This window comes from Eulemur rufifrons, chromosome 9 (genome assembly GCF_041146395.1).
Source record: "Eulemur rufifrons isolate Redbay chromosome 9, OSU_ERuf_1, whole genome shotgun sequence".
NCBI classification, from domain to species: domain Eukaryota; kingdom Metazoa; phylum Chordata; class Mammalia; order Primates; family Lemuridae; genus Eulemur; species Eulemur rufifrons.
The window spans coordinates 16,172,453-16,193,133 of record NC_090991.1 but is presented as its reverse complement, the minus strand read 5'-3'; the positions used below and the strand labels follow the sequence as shown (position 1 = coordinate 16,193,133).

The 20,681-nt window shown below is 50.7% G+C and overlaps 1 protein-coding gene across 2 annotated transcripts in view; it reads left to right on the top strand.

The window, feature by feature from the left end:
* Window positions 1-20,681, top strand: part of ABR (ABR activator of RhoGEF and GTPase) — a 174,142-nt gene that overhangs the window by 70,700 nt on the left and 82,761 nt on the right. For both annotated transcript variants that reach the window (XM_069482192.1, XM_069482193.1), the window contains one exon: window positions 12,266-12,450. In XM_069482192.1, coding sequence (XP_069338293.1) covers window positions 12,266-12,450 — 185 coding nt within the window. The remainder of the gene's footprint in view (window positions 1-12,265; window positions 12,451-20,681) is intronic.

The following is a 20,681-nucleotide window of genomic DNA, read 5'->3' as shown; positions in this document are numbered from 1 at the left end:
GAGTAGGCAGTTGGATCAACAAGTCTGGAGTACAGAAGAGAGGTGTAGGCTGAAGATATATATCTGAGAGTTGTCAGCACGTACGTGGTATTTAAAACCACAAGACTGGATGAGACACGGAGGGGGTGAGAGAAGATAGGGAAGAGGTCCCAGCTCCAAGTCCAACAGCACTCCAAGGACAAGAGGTTGAGGGGACCAGGAGGAACCAACAAAGGAGGCTGGGGTGCAAGGTTGGGTGAGGGAGAAGAACCAACACGAAGGCCTCCTGGAAGCCAGGTGAACCAAGCATTTCTGGGGGGAAGGTATGGTCACCATCTTGAATGCTGCTGATGAGGGAAGTTAGGTGAGGACTGGGAATTTGTCATGCTCTGATCTAGAAGACCCCATAGAGGACACACCTTTCCTTCAGGTGTTGGGTACGGGGGCTGAATGTGGCTTGACTCTTGTTCATTGGGTTCTGACCTTGTCACTCTGTAGAGTACTGGGTCAGGCCTGGGTGTGATTCTGAGTTATGGTACATTTGGGTTCAGCCCTGTCCCCATTTCTCACTCTGGAGCCACCTAGTCCAGGTGGTGAAGCTGCCCTTTCCAAGTGCAATAGAAGATAATGAACTTATAGTTGCAGGTGGGATGGCAGTTTTTGTATCTGATCCACCATCCCTGCTCCTGTTGTCCCAGAGAATGTGATCTTCACGGGTGCTACCCAAGGAGCGGCAGCCAAGCTTCCACTGGCTGGATCCCGGACCCAGGGTGGCCAGGCTCCCAGATCCACATCTGCAGTCCAGACCCAGCTGTCTGGCTGCCTGTTGGACCTGCCCACAGGGACGGCCTTGCCTTTTCTCAGTCCACACATGTCTCCACCTGAGCTCAGGGTCTGTGCCCTGGTAACCAACTGCTCCTTTCTGTCCATAGCGCCTCCGTCATCCAAGCCCCTCCTTGGCTGCACTTCCAGTAGACTCTCCCACATCAAGTCTCATTCCCATTGCTACCACCCTTGACAGCCCTTGTACGGACTGTTTGCCCCACTCCAAATCTCCCATACACCACGGTCAGCTTAATTTTCCTAAAGCCACCTTGATATTGGCTTCAGTGTCTCCCGGTTACTGAGTGAAATCGGACTCTTCAGCCCAGTGTTGCAGAACCTACACAGTCTGACTGCTCTGGACCTCAGCTTCAGTGACATCAATCTATTCATCAGTGCCCCAAACGAACCCAGGCTTGTCCGGCCCCGGTTCTGCCTGCTCAGACCCTTCAGCAAATAGACCTCTTCCTCCTTCACACCCCTTTGACAGGTTGTTTCTTTCACTTGTAGGCCCTTGAGAGCATCCCACCCATATTGTGTTTTCTATTTGTATGGGTCCCACATGTTACAGTGGTTAAGAGCATAGTCCTGCAGTCAGACTACTGTGTCTAACCTGGTTTTCCACGTAGCAGCCGTTAAACCCTGGGCGAGTAACTGAACTCCTTGCACCTTCATCTTCTCCACTGTAAAGGAGTCATAGTGGTACAACTTAGTTTTTAAATTTTTAAAACGTTTTTTAAGTGCACCGATCTTAAGCATAGAGTTTAATGAACGTGTATGTATGTCGACTTGTGTAACTGGCACCCAGATCAAGATATAGGACATTCTCAGCACCCCAGAAAGTTCCCTCAAGCCCCTTCCCAGTCAACACTGTCTCCCTGCGGCCCACCCCCAGGCGGCCGCTGCTGTGAACGTGTCGCCATCCACTCTTTCTGCCTGTTCTTGAACTTCATGTAATAAGGAACCTTGTGATACACGCACACCTCATTTTATTGTGCCTCCTTTTACTGTGCTTCAAAGATAATGTATTTTTTTTTTTTTTTTTTACAATGTGAAGGTTTGTGGTAACCCTGCATCAAGCAACCCTGTTGCTGCCATTTTTCCAACATCATGTGCACACTTCATGTCTCTATGCTACGTTTTGGTAATTGTCCCAACATGCTTTTTCTTTACTATTATTGCATCTGTTATGATGATCTGTGATCTGTGATCTTTGATGTTACTATTGTAATTGTTTTTGGGCACCATGAACCATGCCCATCAAACTTAATCGATAAATGTTGTGTGTGTTCCAACTGCTACACCCACTGGCTGTTCTCCTGCCCACCTCCCCCCCGCTGTTTCTCTCCCTGTCCCCTTGCCTCCATACTCCCTGAGTCACAACAATATTGAAATTAGGCCAATTAATAACCCTACGGTGACCTCTAAGTGTTCAAGTGAAAGAAAGAGTCTCACGTGTCTCACTTTACATCAAAAGCTAGATGTGATTAAGCTCAGTAAGGAAGACACATCAAAAGCGGAGATAGGCCAAGAGCTGGGCCCCTTGTGCCACGCCAAACAGGCTTATTGCTGCCATGGAGAAAGTTTTAGTGGTCTGGATAGAAAATTAAACAGCCACAACATTCCCTTAAGCCAAAGCCTAATCCAGAGCAAGGCCCTAACTCTCTTCAATTCTTTGAAGGCTGAGAGAGGTGAGGAAGCTGCAGAAGAAAAATTGGAAGCTAGTAGAGGTTGGTTCATGAGGTTCAAGGAAAAAGCCGTCTCCACAGCATAAAGTGCTTGGTGAAGCAGCAAATGCTGATGGAGAAGCTGTAGCAAGTTATCCAGAAGATCTAGCTAAGATCACTGATGATGGTGGCTACACTAAACAACAGATTTTCAGTGTAGATGCAACAGCCTTCTATTGGAAGAAGATGCCATCTAGAACTTTCCTAGCTAGAGAGGAGAAGTCAATGCCTGGCTTCAAAGATCCTCTGGTGTGTACTGAGGTTAAAAAGAACTTCAAAGCATAGGCTGACTCTCTTGTTAGGGGCTAATGCAGATGGTGACTTAAAGTTGAAGACAATGCTCATTGACCATTCAGAAAATCCTAGGGCCCCTAAGAATTAAGCTAAATCTACTCTGCCTTTGCTCTTTAAATGGAACAACAAAGCCTGTTTATAACATGGTTTACTGAATATTTTAAGCCCACTGTTGAGACCTACTGCTCAGGAAAAAATATTTCTTTCAAAATATTACTGGATACTGACAATGCCCCTAGTCACCCAGGAGCTCTGATGGAGATAGATGTACAAGGAGATTAATGTTTTCCTGTCTGCTGACATAACAAGGAGTCATTTTAACTTTCAAGTCATATTATTTAAGAAATACATTTTATAAGGCTATGGCTTCCATAGATAGTGATTCCTCTGATGGATCTGGGCAAAGTAAATTGGAAACCTTCTGGAAAGGATTCCCCATTCTAGATGCCTTTCAAGAACATTCATGATTCATGGGAAGAGGACAAAATATCAACACTAACAGGGTTTGGAAGAAGTTGTTTGTAACCTTCGCAGTTGACTTTCAGGAGTTCAAGACTTCAGTGGAGGAAGTAACTGCAGATGTGGAAATAGCAAGAGAACTAGAATTAGAACCGGAGCCTGAACATGTGACTGAATTGCTGCAATCTCATGATAAAACTTTAATAGATAAGCAGTTGCTTCTTATGGATGAGCAAAGAAAGTGGCTTCTTTTTTTTTTAGAGATGGGATCTCACTGTGTCACCCAGGCTGGAGTGCAACAGCATGATCATAGCTCACTGCAACCTTCAATGCCTGGGCTCAAGCGATCTTCCTGTCTCAGCCTCTTGAGTAGCTGGGACTACAGACGTGTGACATCACGCCTGGCTAATTTTTATTTTTTTAATTTTTTGTAGAGATGGGGTCTCACTATGTTGTCCAGGCTGACCTTAAACTCCTGACCTCAAGTGATCCCCCAACCGTGGCCTCCCAAAGTACTGGATTTATAGGTGTGAGCCACCATGCCTGGCTGAAAGTGGTTTCTTAAGATGGAATCTACTCCTGGTGAAGGTGCTGTGAACATTGTTGAAATGACAACCAAGGATTTAGAATGTTATATAAACATAGTTGTTAAGGCAACAGCAGGGTTTGAGAGGATTGTCTCCAGGTTTGAAAGAAATTCTACTGTGAGTAAAATGCTCTCAAATAGCTACAGAGAAATCTTTCATGAAAGGAAGAATCAATCAATGCAGCAAATGTCATTGTCTTATTTTAAGAAATGGCCACAGCCACCCCAGCCCTCAGCAACCACCACCTTGATCAGTCAGCAGCCATCAACATCAAGGCAAGACCCTCTACCCGCCAAAAGATTACGACTCACAAAAGGCTCAGATGATCATTAGCATCTTTTAGCAATAAAATATTTTTAAATAAGAGATGTATGTTGTTTTTTAGACATGATGCTATTGCATACTTAATAGACTACAGTATAGTGTAAACATAACTTTTATATGCACTGGAAAACCAAAAAGCATGTGTCCCCACTTTATTGTGACACTGGCTTTATCGCATTGGTCTGGAGCCCAACCTGCTGTATCTCTGAGGTGTGCTTTTACGTGCCTTCTTGTGTCTGGCTGCTTTCGCTCCATGTAATGTTTGTGTAATTTATCCATCAAAGGATCACTTTGATGACGAAGTGCAGTAGTGTACAGCCCGGTGCCCAGCATAGAGTTAACAAATTTCACATGTGAGTGTTCATATGACCACCCTGGGACATCCTCGAGGACAGAAATGGAGCCTGCAGCCTGTTGCTGTGTCACCAGCTGACGCAGTGCGTGGCATGCAGAGAGCTGGGGCTCCCTAAACACTTCTGGTTCGGCTTTGGTGGGAATGACGCTCAGGCCTGGACTTCCTGCAGCCGTTCGTCCCTCCCCCACTCCCATCCTCGGTTCTCGGGCAGAAAATAAATGTATCACCTACAATCAGCCTTTGTATCACCCCTGTTAGGAGGGCAGGACCATTCCACACCTGGAACTTAGCATTACCTTGTATCCACAGGTTCTTAGAATGTCCAGGAAGAGGTGGGAAGGGCCCTCAGACCTGCCCTTAGCATCTGTTTTGGGGGTTGGGGATACCAGGATGTGTTCTTGGCTGTGTCCATCGGTCATTGGTGCCGGACAGTCTCAGAGGAAGATTGTAAACAGCTTGCCCCCTGCCATTTGGGTACCTCTTCTTCCCCTTGGCGCTTACCAGAACTTAAAGTAGTAGAAATCAGGACCAGTCATTTGGGTTTAACCAGCCTCTCTCAGGCCAGCTCTCCATATTGCACAAAAAGGGCATGTCCGAGGTCACCATGGCTGTTCTGTCACTGCTTGGCTCCTGTCCTGTCATGTGGCCAGCCTCAAGGACACAGGCTTCATTACAGGTTTGGAATAGGTAGCCCTGTATTAACACGTGGTCCCTCATCTGGGTAACTCCTAGGAGATTTGGAAGTCACAGGATTCTGCCTGTGTTGTAATGCAACAGAGGAACCTACGCACCAGGAGGAATTATCTAGAGTTAGCAATCTTCAACCCTGATGTGGGTGGCAAGACCCCACAGAGGGCTGTGGACTAGGTCTGCAGTCCCCTCTGAGCCCTGCCCAACTCAGCTCAGCCGGCAAGGCCCGCGGTGAGCCGGTCCGTGCCCGCCTCTCCAGCGCCATCCCCTCACCCTCCGCTCACTCCGTGTTCTAGCCATTCCCTGCTATTTATAGTCCTCTTCAGGGGCCCTGCTGTTTCACACTTTGTGCCATTGCCAGGCCGCCTCTCATTGCCTAGAACTCTGCTCCCGTCCCCCACCCGCCTGGCATGCACCCACACATCTTTCAAGATTCAATTAATAATATTAATGATGGCAGCTAAGATGTATGGAGTGCTTACTATGTGCTAAGTGTTTTACATGCATTGTCCAGTTTAATCCTCCCAGTGGCCCTGTGCACTCAGTCCCTGTGTCGTCCCCTTTCACATGCACTGTTTAATCAGTATCTATTTATAAGTGGCTGCCTTGTGCCAGGCGCTCTTTTGAGGCACAGAGAGGTTAGGAAGTGATGCAGCATGGATTGGAATCTAGGCTGTCCTCACTCAGCCACAGTGATAAACTGTCTTCCTTAGAGTATCACAGAAGCCCTCCCAGCCATCCCTTCACCCCGACTGTTGCTGCTCCCTCCTCTCTGCCTCGTGGTGCCTGTGGAGTTCTTCTGTCATAGCATTCAGGTTTTGTTGCTTATTGGACTGTCTTCCTCTTCTGGGCTGTATGCATATCACTTGGGAAATGTGTGCATTTTAAGTGGCATAAAATCTAATATATAGGGGCTTATATTTCCTGTTTGGCAAGAAATGAGATGGGCTATTTCTAGTGTGGCTCAGTAGCTGAACAGCATCAGAGAAATGTCTCTGTTCTTTCTTGATCTTTTCTTCATGGGAGCAATATGGCCACTGTAGCTCCAGTCATCACATCTGAGTTCAAGGTAGGAAGTCCCTTTTAATCCTCAAAGTAAAGGCCTTGCCAGAGGGTCCAGCATACTTCACTTGGGCTTCATTGGCCAGCACGATGTCAGACAGCCACTCCTAGCTGTAAGAGGGACAGAAAGTGGGTATCTTGCTTGGGACTGGGTCCATTGCCACCTCATATAAAATCAGGGTGGCCGGGCGCGGTGGCTCACGCCTGTAATCCTAGCACTCTGGGAGGCTGAGGCATGTGGATCGCTCGAGGTCAGGAGTTCGAGACCAGCCTGAGCAAGAGTGAGACCCCTGTCTCTACTAAAAATAGAAAGAAATTATCTGGCCAACTAAAATATATATATAGAAAAAATTAGCCAGGCATGGTGGTGCACGCCTGTAGTCCCAGCTACTCGGGAGGCTGAGGCAGTAGGATCGCTTGAGCCTAGGAGTTTGAGGTTGCTGTGAGCTAGGCTGATGCCACGGCACTCACTCTAGCCCGGGCAACAGAGTGAGACTCTGTCTCAAAAAAAAAAAAAAAAAAAAAAAAAAAATCAGGGTAATGTACGCAAGGAAGAAGGGAAGATGGATATTGGGAGTCTACTAGTGTTGTAGAGACTTCCAAATTTCCAAAATCAGAATGCTCTATGATTGTTTTGTGTTGTAGCCTTCCAGGCTTTCTTCTGTGCGCATACAGACATTTTTATTTTTTTCAAACACTGCATCATACATTACTGTTATTAATCTCCTTTTTCACTAAATAAGGTGATACACATCATCCGTATAGTTTTTAATGGCTACATAACTGTTCGTCTTGTAGAAATACCATAATTTACTCAACCAATGCCCTATAATTAATCATTCAGGTTGTTTTTAGTATTTCGTAATCTGAAACAGTTGTGTGACTTACAGCTTCATTTTTATGTACATTTATAATTAATATCATAGGTCATAGTCTTAGATTAAGCTGGGTTAAAAGCTGTACCAACTATTAAAGTTTGATACCAGTTACCAAGTTGACTCTGGAAAAGTTGTGCCAGTTACATACACCCTCCAAGAGTTTCTGACAGTGCCTGTTCTCTGACAACTCTGGACATTGTTATTCTTCTTTAAAAATCCTTGCCAATTTGATGGGAAAATTGAAAAACATAGAAGTTTGCATTTTCTTTAAATACAAGTGAGGTTAACATTTTTAAAAAAAAATATGTACTTTGGGCATTTGTAGTTTTCTTTTTAATTTTCTATTCATTTCCCATACTCATTTAGAAAGTTGAGGTATTCTTTTTATTTCATGGGTTTATAAAAGTGCTTTATATATTCAGATATTGTCATGATCTGCAGAACACAGGCAAGTTCATGGGAGAGGGTACATCTGAGCTGGATTTGAAGGCTAGAAAGGATCTCTCCAAGTGGACAAGAGTGAGGAAGGTGTTTCAGCCACAGGAATAGCATGTGGAAAAGTCCAGAAATGAGAAACTGTGTGTGGGGGGTGGGGGGGGGGCCACTGTATTAGTTTCCCAGAGTTGCCATAACAGATTACCACAAACTTGGCGGCTTTGGACAACAGAAATTTATTCTCTCACAGTCTGGAGACCAAAAGTCTGAAATCGTGGCGTCCTCTGGGCGGGTGGCAATCCTTCCCAAGGCTCCGGGAGGATTCTTGCTCGCCGCCTCCGGTTACTGGTGGCTCCAGGCATTCCTTGGCCTGTGGCCGCATAACCCCAACTCTGCCTCGGGCCTTCTCCTCTGTGTCTGTGTCCGCTTCCTTTCTGTTTCTCACAAGGACACATCACTGGATTTAGGACCCAACAGTTAATCTAGGCTGATCTCGTCGTGAGACCCTTAACTTAATTATATCCACAAACACATTTTTTCCAAATGAGGTCACATTAGCAGGGACCAGGGATTAGGATTTGGACATATATTGTGGGCGCCACTATTCAACCCGCCACAGGGACCTAGAAGTCTGACATTAGGCAGGAGATTATGACCCTCTCTCTAAAAGTAGAGGCAGGTGCTGACCACGAAGGGCCTCGAGCTTAGGAGTTTTGGCTGTAGGAGCTGATGAGAGTGGGGAGGAAGAGGGGACATTTCACGGTGCAGGAGGAGAGGGACAGGAATAGGGAGGAATCTGGATTTCCCACTTGAGTGATCTTGGTGTATTAGCCTCAGGAAAAGGTTGGGTTTGAGGTCCCTGCAGGTGAAGATGCCCAGGAAACAATCAGAGATGGGCCTGCAGCCCACACCTCTCCTTGGAGTATAAATCAAATTTGGGAGAGGAAGTGAAGCAGGAGTGACAGAAGCCAGGAGAGTGTGAGGTTTTTCCCCCCTATCATTTCATGCTGAAAAATTTCAAGCATACAGAAAAGTTGAAAGAATTGCACAGTGAACACCCACTTGCCTGCTATTTAGAGTCTGTAATTATCAGTTTTCTACACTTGCATCTATCCATCCCTCTGAACCTCATCCATCTCACTTTTCATGTATTTCAGAGTAAGTTGTAGGCATCAGTGCACTTCATGCATATCACTAACTAGAGCTCGATATTTAGTAGTAAAATGCTCAGATCTTATGTGTATCACTTGAGAACTCTTGATGAATGCATCCACCCGTGTACTCCAAATCCCCGTCAAGATACAGAGCATGTCCATTACCCCAGAAAGTTCTCTTGTGCTTGTTATAGTCTGCTCCTCCTCCCACCTGAGACAACCATTATTTTGATTTTTTTAACCATAGGTTAGTTTTGTCTTTTCTAGAGCTTCATACAAATGCAAGTGCATAAGATGTATTCTTTTGTGTCTGGCTTCTTTCACTTAGCATAATGTCTGTGAGAGTCATTTATGTTGTTTCTTTTTACTGCTGAGTGGCATTTTATTGTAAGGATCTATAAGGAACACCAGTTTTTAAGGGGTGGGCAGAAAAAGACTTCACTAAAGAAACCAAGAAGAAACAGTGAAGGTCATAGTTCCTGTGCACCCAAACAGTGATATCAAGGAAAACCATCTGGATCAGTTACAATTAGGTTTGACAGTATATAACATAAAAACTAAGTAGCAATGGTTTATATAACATTTTTCTCTCTCTCTCACATACATAAAAAAGTCCAGAGGTAGACGAGGCGGTATGGGGGCTCCATTGTGCCATTAGTGACTCCCAGCTTTCTGCTCAGCCTTCTTCAGTGCTGGCTTCTATCCTCAGGTTCACCTCATGGTTTAACATAGCTGCTGGAGCTCCGGCCATCCCATCTACTTTCCAAACTGGCAACAGAAGGAGGAACAGAGGTGCGGAACGTGGAGGGAACAGACAGCTTCATGGGCACTTTCCTCACTCCTGGGCCTCCCACTTTGCCAGCACCTCATCCTCAGGTGCCCCTTGTTCCCCGCTTTAGTCAGCCTCCCTTGACAAGGAGGGCTGTGGAATGGGACTTCTCTGGAGTGAGATTCAGAGGGAAAAGGATTGCATTTGGAGACAGACAAACAGACAGACCTCGGTTCAGGTCCTTTCTGTGACCTTAGGCAAATATCTCTAAGACTCAGTGACCTTGTCTGTAAATTGGGGAGAATAAGAACTGCCTTGCAGAGATATGGTTAGGCTGAAAGCGGCAAGAGATGGCAGAGCCCGTGGTGTGTATCTCTGACAAGGATGAATTGTCCACACATCGGGAAGACCGGCACAGACCTTCCCGCCCCGCGGGAAACACCAGGCTGTGATGTGAAGGCGAGCCACACCACCTTCCCTGTTGTCCCTTCTACCCCTGCCCTTGGGAAATATTAACAGCTCGACTGTGAGGGCTCCATCCCTACGACTCCTGGGGATTGGTCGGTGCACAGAAGAGTCAGCGTGGCCTGATGGAATCTGAGCTCTTGGCTCTATTGCTCACTTTCCCCTGGCCTTGACTCCAAGCACTCGCTGGGCAGCTGGAGCCTCCTGGAGGAGAGATGGCAGGCCACCACGATGTCTCAATTCCCTCCTGTGCTGCTCCTCTTCCTCCTGCCCCCTGCAGATGCCAGAGTCAGCTCACCTTGTGCCACCGCAGACACAGGCCTTGTGGCCTCCAGGGCAGTGGGCCCCTTTCCCAGGTGCATGGCATACACACCTCTCAGTGGCTGGGGTGTCACTAGTCATGTGGTTCTTCATGCACATGCCTGTCTTGGGGAAAAAAATAGCCCACATGCCCTGACAGCTAAATGGGGCATCAGCTCAGGGACCAGAAGAGGAAGTCGGGAGGAGCAGGTGCAGCGAGCTTCGGGAAGCGCTCGGCTGCCAAGAGGCCAGATTGGACTTAGTGAGGCCGTGGCCAGGCGTCCTGGTGACCCGTTGACACCATTCTCGGGCTGCTGGCTGCCGTGGGCTGCTGTGCTGTGACAGAGGAGGAGGAGCCAGGGCCCCCGTGGAGAGCTTGGCTGGCTGGGACCTGGCTCAGACCTCAGACCTGAGCCGGACAGTGCATTCCTCTACTCATTCATCCACTCCACACACGTTTGCTGAGAGCCTGCTGCATGTTGGCCCGTGGGTGCTGGGTACACAGTGATGACCGAGTCACCCAGTTCCTGCCCAGGGGCTCAGGGACAAAGGAGCAGGATGCACACAGGCACCACGAGGCCATGTGCTATAAGAGTTCTGAGCTGGGCCACCAGGGGAGATGACCTGGAGGAAGTGGTATCTGAGCACATGGTGGGACAAGACCCGCAGCCTCCACCATCACATGGGGCGACATCCCAAGACGCCTGGCCCGGGGAATCCCACCCAGAAATGCTTGGGGAGTATTTAACAAATGGATGTTGCCACTGGGCCGTCCAGAGTGTGGGAGGCCACTGCTGGTCCCAGGCCACTGCGCAGCCCAGGGGGACTGACGCCATGCTCTTTGTGTCTCCATACCCACTACGGTGCTGGCCCCATTGGTCTCCAAACATGCTGAGTCTTTCCTACCCCTGTCCAGTGACAAGTGTGAAAGGAGTCTCCACCCCTCCGGGTAGTGGCCCCAGCGCAAGGTGGGCCAAGACAGGCCCTGGCAGCAGCCCTGCCGTGTTCTCCATTCCTGGCCTTGGTGGGTCAGGGCTGGTGGAAGCAAACGGGCACCTAGTGGGGTGGGGCAGTGATGGGGTTTGACGCAGGGCCTTCTGGGGCCACCCTTGTAGCCCTTTCACTATGGAGCCCTGAGGTGCCCCTCTCATTGGTCCAGCCCACTGCCCCTAGGAGGGGGTATCTGTGCGTGGGCCCTGGTGCCTGGTGGTGCTGGCAGCCCAGAGGGGGTTAATGCAGCTCAACTTCCCTGTAGCCTTTTCTTCCCTCCTCCTCTGAAGGAAGCCCACATTGAAATTATAGAAATAAGTGCCGGCTTTGAGGAGTATGCTGTTCACCCATGTCCCTGCCAGGCCTGGGCACGGCCCCCGCGCCCACACCCTGCTGCCTTGGGCTCCGTCCTCCCTGCAGGGCCCTGTTCCAAGGGGTGACGGCTCCCTCAGTACACTCTCTCCACCCTCCCACCCCAAAACCTGCCCTGGCCCCCTGGAGGGATTGGGCTCTGTGTACAAATGGTACCCAAGGAGGAGGGGCTCAGGAAGTGACATCGCCTGGCCCGCCCCCACCTCCTTATTCCCTATAAAAAGCAAAATGGTGACTCAGAGAGGAGAGTTGGAAGCGGCCTGCCTCCTGCTCCCACTGTTAATTTTTAGACTTGGAATTAGGCAGAAGGCAAAGGAAACAGCAGCTTGAAATACGCGACTGACATGCTATTAAGCGGGCGGCAACAGCAGAGCCGCTCCCCCTGGACTCCCAGCAGCCTCTGAACGTGCAGAGCCAGAGCCTGCTGGCAGTGCCCAGCCCCTCGCCAGGCCCAGGCCCCCCCGCAGCCCCTGCCCGGGCCAGGCGTGGATGGTGTGGCCGGGGTCATGGCAGCTGGGGGCCGCCGCAGGCGCCCATTGCGCTACCAGTCCCTGGCAGCCCTTGTGGAGGACTCTCAGTGGCCTTTCTTGTTCCTTGTCTCAGACTTCAGCTACGGGGCAGACGACTACGACGGAGAGGGGAATGAGGAGCAGAAAGGGCCCCCGGAGGGCTCAGAGACCATGCCGTACATCGACGAGTCGCCAACCATGTCCCCCCAGCTCAGCGCCCGCAGCCAGGGCGGCGGGGACAGCATCTCCCCCACCCCACCTGAGGGGTTGGCACCTGGGGTAGGTACATCTGCTTTTTCTTCTGGGTTTGGGGAGGAGTGAGACGAAGGCATGGGCATCGTGGGCCGGGCTCTGCCTTGGGCTGATACCGAAGGAATGGGACTGGGGACATTTGGACCTGGCTGTCCTTGGTACCCTCATCATAGCAACTGGTCCCAGGCTCCTCTCCTCCACCTGCGTTGCCACCCTGCACCTGTCTGTCCTCCTCTAGCAGCCATCTGGTCCCCAGGCCTCTGGCCCCCTCACCTCCTGTTTTGGCTTCCCTTGCAGTCTCTTTCCTTGGCAGGATGGGAAGAGGACTCTAGCAGGGACCAGTCTCTTCTCCCTGCACCCAGGCAGGGCCAGGGGCTGCCTATGTGGCCTGTGGGCTGTAAACATTCAGATGTTGGCCCCAGCGAAGCCAAGGCTGGTCTGAATGCTCCCTGAGGGGTGGCGTGAGCTGCTTCTGTGGCATTCCCTGAGGACAGAGGGCCCCTCCAGCCCTACTCTGTTCCCTCTAGGAGGGAATAAACCCTGATGCTGCCCACCCCTCTGCTTGTTGACAGAGGCGAGAGCTCTGCTCCAAAGAGAAGCATTGGAGAAGGAATATTAAGTATGTGCTCTGAGACAGGCCAGGGGGATAGAAATGTGTGGAGGGTTTGCAATCCTTGTAATTGATGCTGTTCCTGGCGACAGGGACTGACTCTGTCTGGGCCCAGCTTGTGTGTGCACGTCTGGGACACATGAGCAAGCAAGACAGAGCTTCCTGAAGATGGGGAGAAGAACCAAAGCTGTTCCTCTTTGGCAGCGTGTGTTTTGCAGGGGTGGGGGTGGGGCTCTGACTGCCCAATCCTCCTTGGTCCAGGCTGGTCCAGGTGTGTTTTGTGGGGATCTCCTCTTTTCCCCCTAGTGCCACCAGAGGAGCCATCACTGAGATGCCATGTGATGCTTTTTCTCCTCCTGCAGGGGCCTGACACCCCCCACTCCAGCACGAGGCTCCTAGACACTACCATTCTTGAGAACCCCCTGGCTCCTTCCCTCGCCAGCCTCCTTGGCCACCCTCCACCCCTCTGCAGAGCTCTCACCCCCTCTTCACACACCGGGGTGGCTGTTATAGCCTTTGGCAACCAGGGCCTTGGCAACCGCTTCCCACTTGGGGGAAGCCACATTGTTGCCATGGCAACAGAGGCTGAGGCAGCGCTTAGCGACTGCAGGCAGTGCACGTTTGGGAAGGGATAATGGGGGCAAGTGGGAGGTGGAGGGGATGAGCAAAGGTGTTGGTCAGCCCCACGGCCCCCCACAGCCAGCAGTCTGGGGTGTTGTCGCCCTGCGGTCCTAAGAAGGAGTGGCCGGTTAGAGACAGCCGTCGTGGACATACAGGGGCAGGTTTTTTGCTACCAATAGAGGAGAGGGTATTCCAGGGCCTGAATCGAGACCCACCAGGGGAAAGCAAGAAGGAGAAAACTTGCCCCCCACCCCTGCCTTCAGGGCTCAGACCACAGCAGGGCTCAGAGGCCCCAGGGGGGACTCAGCTCTTGCCCACTGTGAGCAGGGCGGGAAGATGCCCTGTGGATCTCACTGCAGGGCCAGGGTCTTTGCTGTTCCCTCTCCCCTCTCTGCTGTCCTCTTTGCTTCCTGTCCCCGTTTCCTTCCTTCGTCACACGACCACCGTGCTGGAGCATTTGTCCATTGATTTTTAGATTCCCCGGTGAAAGGTACTGTCAGGTGCTTTCTCTAGTGAAGAGATCACAGGCTCAGCGGGAAGGTGGCCCACCTGGTGCTCTAGGGCTTTACGGCAGTGACTTCACTTGTAGCTGCCTGTTTTGCTTGGTGGCTCATGATGGAATAACTCAGTTTGAGAACTTTGAAATCTACAGACACTACAGAGTGACACAACCCACTAAAGTGCTTGGGGCTCCCAGGATTGATTTTTACACCATTGGCTAGAAGCCTCGAGAGGTAGGGGTAGGGAGTGTTTATCCAACTTGCGGATTCTGAGATTCCAGCCGGCTGCACCCCCTGTATTTCTGCTCTTTCCACTGTGTCACTGGCCCCACCTAGTGGACTGTGCTAGTATTGCTGTTTCCACGGGGCTGCCTGGAAGGAGTTGACACCTCTTCCCGAGTACTTGGCGATGTTTGGGTTAAAAAAAAATAATAAAAGGCCAAGATTTCTGCTACTTGGCTGTGATTATTTGGCCAGGCGGGTCCCCTCCCCTGCCAGGCTTCCTGTTGAGGCCTTGGGAACAGAGGGAACTTTTGGATCAAATTAGACAATTGTTCTAGATATTCAGATATCTGGCCTCTGGCACAGTCTGATAGCTGAGTCTTCCACACCCAAATAAGCGGCCAACTTGTGCCTGGAAGCCCAAGACTTGGTCTTTGTATTAGGGTTCTCCAGAGAAACAGAACAAAATAGGGTGTCTGTATGTATTTAATGTGTGTGTGTATGAGTGTGTGTACATATATATAAAGGGATTTATTAGAGGTAATTAACTCAGGCAATGGTGGAGGCTAAGAAGTCCTAATCCCTGCAGTCAATTGCCAGAGACTCAGGGGAGCCAACATGTAGTTCCAATGCAAGCCCAACGGCCTGAGAACTAGGAGAGCCAGTGGTATAAATTCTAGCCCCCAAGCCAGTAATCTTGAGACCCAAGAAGAGCCAATGTTCAATCCAAAGACCAGTGTCCCAGTTCAAGTATTCAGGCAAGAGGAGTTCCCTCTTGCTCAGCCTTTTTGTTCTATCCAGGTCTTCCATGGATTCGAGGCCCACCCACACTGGGGAGGTGCTTTACTCAGTCTACTGATTCAAATGTTAATCTCATCCAAAAATGCTCTCACCGACATGCCCAGATTAATGTTTGGACAAATGTCTGGGCACCCCGTGGCCCAGTCAAGTTGACATATAAAATGAACCATCACAGTCTTGCTCTCTCAGCAGCCCAGAGAATGGAAAGAACATAAGCTTTGGACAGATGAAAATTTACTACTCCCTAGCTGTAAGACATTGGATGGGTGTCCTAATACCGCTGGGCCTCAGTTTCCTTGTCTCTAAATAGTGCTAACTCACTCCCTTGAAGGGCAGTTGGGAGGATGGAGCAGAATAGCTCGGGTGAGGCCTGCAATGCCAGGCCCGGCTCACTGCAGTACTCAGTCCCTGGTGACCAGGGCCCACAAGACTTTTCTCATCAGTTTTTGGAGGGGTGGGAGACAAGAGCATTGCAACGACCCTGTCTAATAAATATTTGCTGGACAAGGACTGGGTCTGCTTTTGCAACCAGCTCCTTTCTGGGGTTGGATCAGTCCTGGCAGGTGTGGTGGCCCCAGATGAAGCCCGGTGTCTGTGGTATTAGCAGGACGCACACTCCTCACTCCCTGACACACCCCTCTACAGCCTCGCTTTGCTACTGTCGTCCCAGTTTATGCCCCCGAGATTTGCAGCCCGCAGAGGTATCGAGTGAAACCTGAAGCCCTGCCCCATAGACCCTCCTCAAGCCCAGTCTGAGCAGGGCACCCTGGCAGGGCCAAGGCCACAGATCACTGGTAGCTGAGTTCAACTGAGAGTGCCTGGCTTCACCCCGAGAAGGAGGGCAGGGACTCTCAATCTCAGCTCACAAGTGGGGTGTAGGTTTCTCAGCCAGGACAGCGGTCTTACAGAAAAATCTCTTTCCCCACGGGCCACAGACTCTTCCATCTCCCCTCTCAGGAAGCTCAGTGAAAAGGGGCTGCAAAGCAGGGAGGAGATCTGGGTTTCGTCCCAGCTCTACCACTTTCTAGCTGTGTGACCTGAGGGATGGCATGCACCCTCTCTGAGCTCGTTTGTTCATCTGTAAAGTGAAGACACAGACTTTCCTCTCTCTTGACTTACACAGCTGTCACGAGGCTTCTATGACATGGTGTTATGCGAATGCTTTGTCAATTGTAAAGTCTGTGTACGGGTCAGGCTCCCCCTGGCAGGAGAATACAAAGATAAGGGTGGAGGTGGATTGAAATGATCACCTTTGTCCCTCTCATCTTCCTCCCCTTCTCTTCCTCCTCATCACAGAAGTCTGTGTTGTCTCACTTAAGGCCCACAACAACCCTGTGGGGTAGGTGCTATAACCATCGTCATTTTACAGTTGAGGAAACTGAGGCTCAGAAAGATGACATAATTTGCCCCCAAGACCACGCAGCCGGGGGGGCCAGAGTCTATTTAAACTTGGGTCTTTCTGATGCCGGAGGCTGTGTGGTGCTGCCAGGTCCCGCTTAGACGTCCCTTCCCTGTGAAGCTTTCATGGCCCATGGCTGATCCCTTCACCATTTGGGAGGTGAGCACAGTTATTTGGGGGGCACGTCTGCTCTGCAAGATCGGGAACCCCAACCCTGATCATCTCTGTGGCCTCCAACAGTGACTCCCAGGCACCCAGGAGTTCTCAACTGGCGTTTGTGGAACTGAACCAAGTAGTTCTGGGATGGCCGGTCAGGAGGAAGGGAGGGCAGGTGCAGTCTCAGCAGATAAAGCTGGGAAGAGTTGCTGCCCCTCGTCCCTTTCTTGGTCCCTTGTGGAGGCTTGGGGCTTGGGACGTGAGGTTGCAAAGCCAAGAGGTTGCTTCTAGGTGGATAGGAAGGCCACAGGGGGAGCCAGAAGCTTCTGAGGCTGCGTCCCGCTCCACTCTCTAGAGACCGTGTTCAAGGCCTGGGTGGGCTGTGTCATGGGTGCCCGTGGTGCAGTCAGGGACGTGCTCTCCTCAAGTTGCCACCCTCCTCGACTTAGCAGCCAGCCTCCTCATTTCTCCCCTCTGTGGATCTCTGGTCCCTGCTGCAAAGAGAAGAACACTAACTGGATCCTCCTATGTGCCAGGTGCTGTACTAGGAGCCCAAGGGCTTCATTGCCACCTAACTCCTCCAGCCACTGGGGGAGCCCCTCTCCTGTTTAGTAGATGAAGACACTAAGGGTCAGGGTGGCCCCTTGGCTTGTCCAGGTTGGGAAGGAGGTAAGTAGGAAGTAGGTAGCCACCATGCCTTGGTTGTGACCCTCAGTCCCCTTTGTAGCTAGCTCTTCCTGTCATCTCTGGCCCATCCCTGATTCATACCTGGCTGGGATCTTGCTCACCCCCCAATGCTGTCTTCTCCGATTAACCACACCTGGCTGGCCTGGCTCATCCCTGTAACTCTCAGCTCTCCCTGCTAGTGTGCTGGGGTCATGGTTCATTAATGTATTTCACATCTGCCAATAAGGCCACTCACAAAATAACATTATTCAGTAAAGGTCAGCTAATCTCCTGCAGGTCCCAGGCGCTGGGTGTAGGAGGGTCCAGACCCATTCTCTGCCCCTGGAGCCCTGGAATCTGTGGGCAGGAAAGGAGAGAGACAGAAGCGACTGGCCCAAATAAGCAAGTGCTATGAAAGTCATTAAGGGTGTCCTCACAGGTATTTGGCCACACAGAGGTGAGCCATCTGAGGGCAGAGCTGGACTTTGTGTTGTCTCGGGGTGCAGAAGGGCGGCAGAGAACTAACCGGCAGGCTCTTGTCCCACAGACGTTATTTTCCATCATTGTCACCTACTTACTAGCACCACTAGTAGGTGCTAGTGAGGCCAGAGCGTTTTTCTTTCACACGAAGGATGCTCTTGGGAGAAAAGAAAGACTAGAAACACTTTCATAGCACTTACTCGGTGCCAGGCACTGTTACGATGCTTTATAAACATCAGCTCATTTAGTCCTTGCCACAGCCTGGCAAGGCCGGCACCATTACTGCCCCCTTTTACAGATGTGGAAACTAAGGTGCAGAGAGGTTGCATAAACCACCTAAGGTCCCGCAGCTAGTAAGTGGTGGGGCACTCGTAACCACTGCCCTCTGCCACCTCTCAGAACATGAGCCTTCGAGGCCTTGTTTTACCTCTTTCTGGCTGTGTGACTTTGGGCAACCTGTTGAGCCTCAGTCCCTTCAACTACAGATGGGCATCAGTACGTCCTACCTGGAAGGATTGATTCAAGGACCAAGTGGTGTAAACAACTGAGCGTGCTTGGTGCTGCACCACACAAACAACCTGCTCCCAAGGTGACAGTTGCATTTGAGTCTCTCCCAGGACGTGAACCCCAGTTCTTTCGTGGGCCCCTTGCTCTGGCTACTCTTGGGCCTTCCCCTCCTCACACTAGTCCTGATGGGGGTGGCTCAGCTCCCAGCAGCATCGCTGCCTGGTGATGGCCCCTCCGGAGGGCCCCACGGTAGGGAATTCAGGGGGAAGAGAGAGGTACAAAGAAGAGAGCGCAGTGGGTGGGAAAGAGTTAGACTTGATCTGGGCCATTTCCCTCTCTGCCACCATTTGCCCCTCCCACTCCCCACTGTGAAAAGTCCCCTGAAAGCCCTGAGCCCACCTTGCTGGACACTGACCCCTACCTGAGGTTTGTGGGCTTAGGAAGAAGGGAATGCTGGGAAGCACAGCTGAATCGGTGCTCGGCCCACTGTATCTGGCAATGGTAAGCGCTCACCCCGCCTCCCTCCTGAGAGCCAGCTCTGGTTCCGGAGTACGTTCAGAGCAGGCTTCGTGCCCTGGAAATGGCAGGTATTTCTTTGTCGTGGGGAGTCGTCCTGCACATTGTAGATGTTTAGCAGCATCCCTGGCCCACACCCACTAGTGTCAGTGGCACCCCCAAGTTGTGACAACCAAAAACGTCTCCAGACATTGCCAGATGTCTCCTTGGGTGTTGCAAATTGCCCCTGGTTGAGAACTACTGGTCTAGAAGGAGGTTAGAAAGGTGAGAGTCTAGAACAGCAGTTCCAGGGGCTGGGGAGGTCCCCCAGGGGACATTTGGCATTTACTAAGTGGGAAAAAGTAGGTGCTCAGAAAATACTTAGTGAGTGGAAATGCCCAGAAGGCTTACAGGGTCTCCCAGGGAAGATAAGTCAAGGTGTTCAGGTAGGGTGGATGGTTCCTCAGAAACCAGTCACATGACGGAGGATCCCAGGGCCAAGGGGAACCAACTGCAAAGGATGGGTGGGGCACTGGGTTCACTGGGCAAGGTAGGAGGCAAGCCTGGGAATGGGCCAGGGCTTCCCCTCTGACCCCCAACACACACCCGCCAAAGGAGAGAACAGCTGGTGCCAGATGAAGGTTTAACATGCGCCAGACACTGCCCTACATGTCCTAGTCCTTACAGCCACCCTAGAGTTGGTGCTACAATTATCTCCATTTTACAGACAAGGAAACTGAGGCACAGGAACTTTAAATGACTTGCCCAGGTCACACAGCTGGCAGAAGGCAGAGGATTCAAATCCAGAATCCAGGGGAGTTTTGTTTTATTCATTTGTTTTACTGTGTAAGCAGTGTCATGTTCTGGCTCATACCTAACATCTGCTTTATGGAGTTGAACTCTGTATACGATTTCTGGAGTAACTTCTGCTATCACAGAGAAAGGGAAGGCAGAGAGAAGAGTAAAGTTACTGGGGAGATGGTGAATCTACTTCCATCTGCAGCTATAGCAACTCTGCCTGCCCTGGCACTGGCCCCTTGGAGTCCTTTCTCATTGGCCCAAGATTTACTGAGCTCCATCAGATTGGGAGGTGGGGCTTGAGCTTCTGCCGAGAAAGTCGGGAGTGCCAGGGCTAAGCAGAGTGGAGGGAGAAGATGCTTCCAGCAGAGGAACTGCAACTAGCAAAGGCCTGGAGGTGAGAATGTGCCTGGCCCTTGCTGAGGTTATCAGCAGTGTGATCAGTTGAGTCATCAGCCAGGGGCACACTGCCCTTGTTTGGGCTGACTTAGTGGCTTCCTGTGGGCACAGAGTGAGCAGTGTTTCAGAAAGAGTAATCTGATGTCAGTGGGAGGGACGCATTAAGGAACGGTCACGTCACTCCCTGCTTAAAACCCTTCAGTACCATCCCTTTGCCTAGTTGGTAAAATCCAAACCCTGACCATAGCGGTCAGGGCCCTGCCTGACCTGACCACTTGACCCCTGCCTACTTCTGCAGCCTCACGGCCAGCTCCCTATTAAAATGTGAGCTCCAGAAGAGAGAGATTTTGTTGGTTTTATAACAAAACTTTTGCTCATTGCAGTCCCCAGTGCCTAGAACTGTGCCTGGCATGCAGTAGGTGCTCAGTAAATATTGGTTGAATGAATGCATGAACACTCACTGCCCTCCAGCCAGACCAAGTTCATTTCGTTGTGCCTCACGCAGTATCTTTCCTGTTGATCTCCCAGCCCCACTGTCATGGCTAACCTGTTCGTGTTTAGGTGTGAGTTTTAATGTCACCCCCTCCAGAGAGGCTCCTGTGAC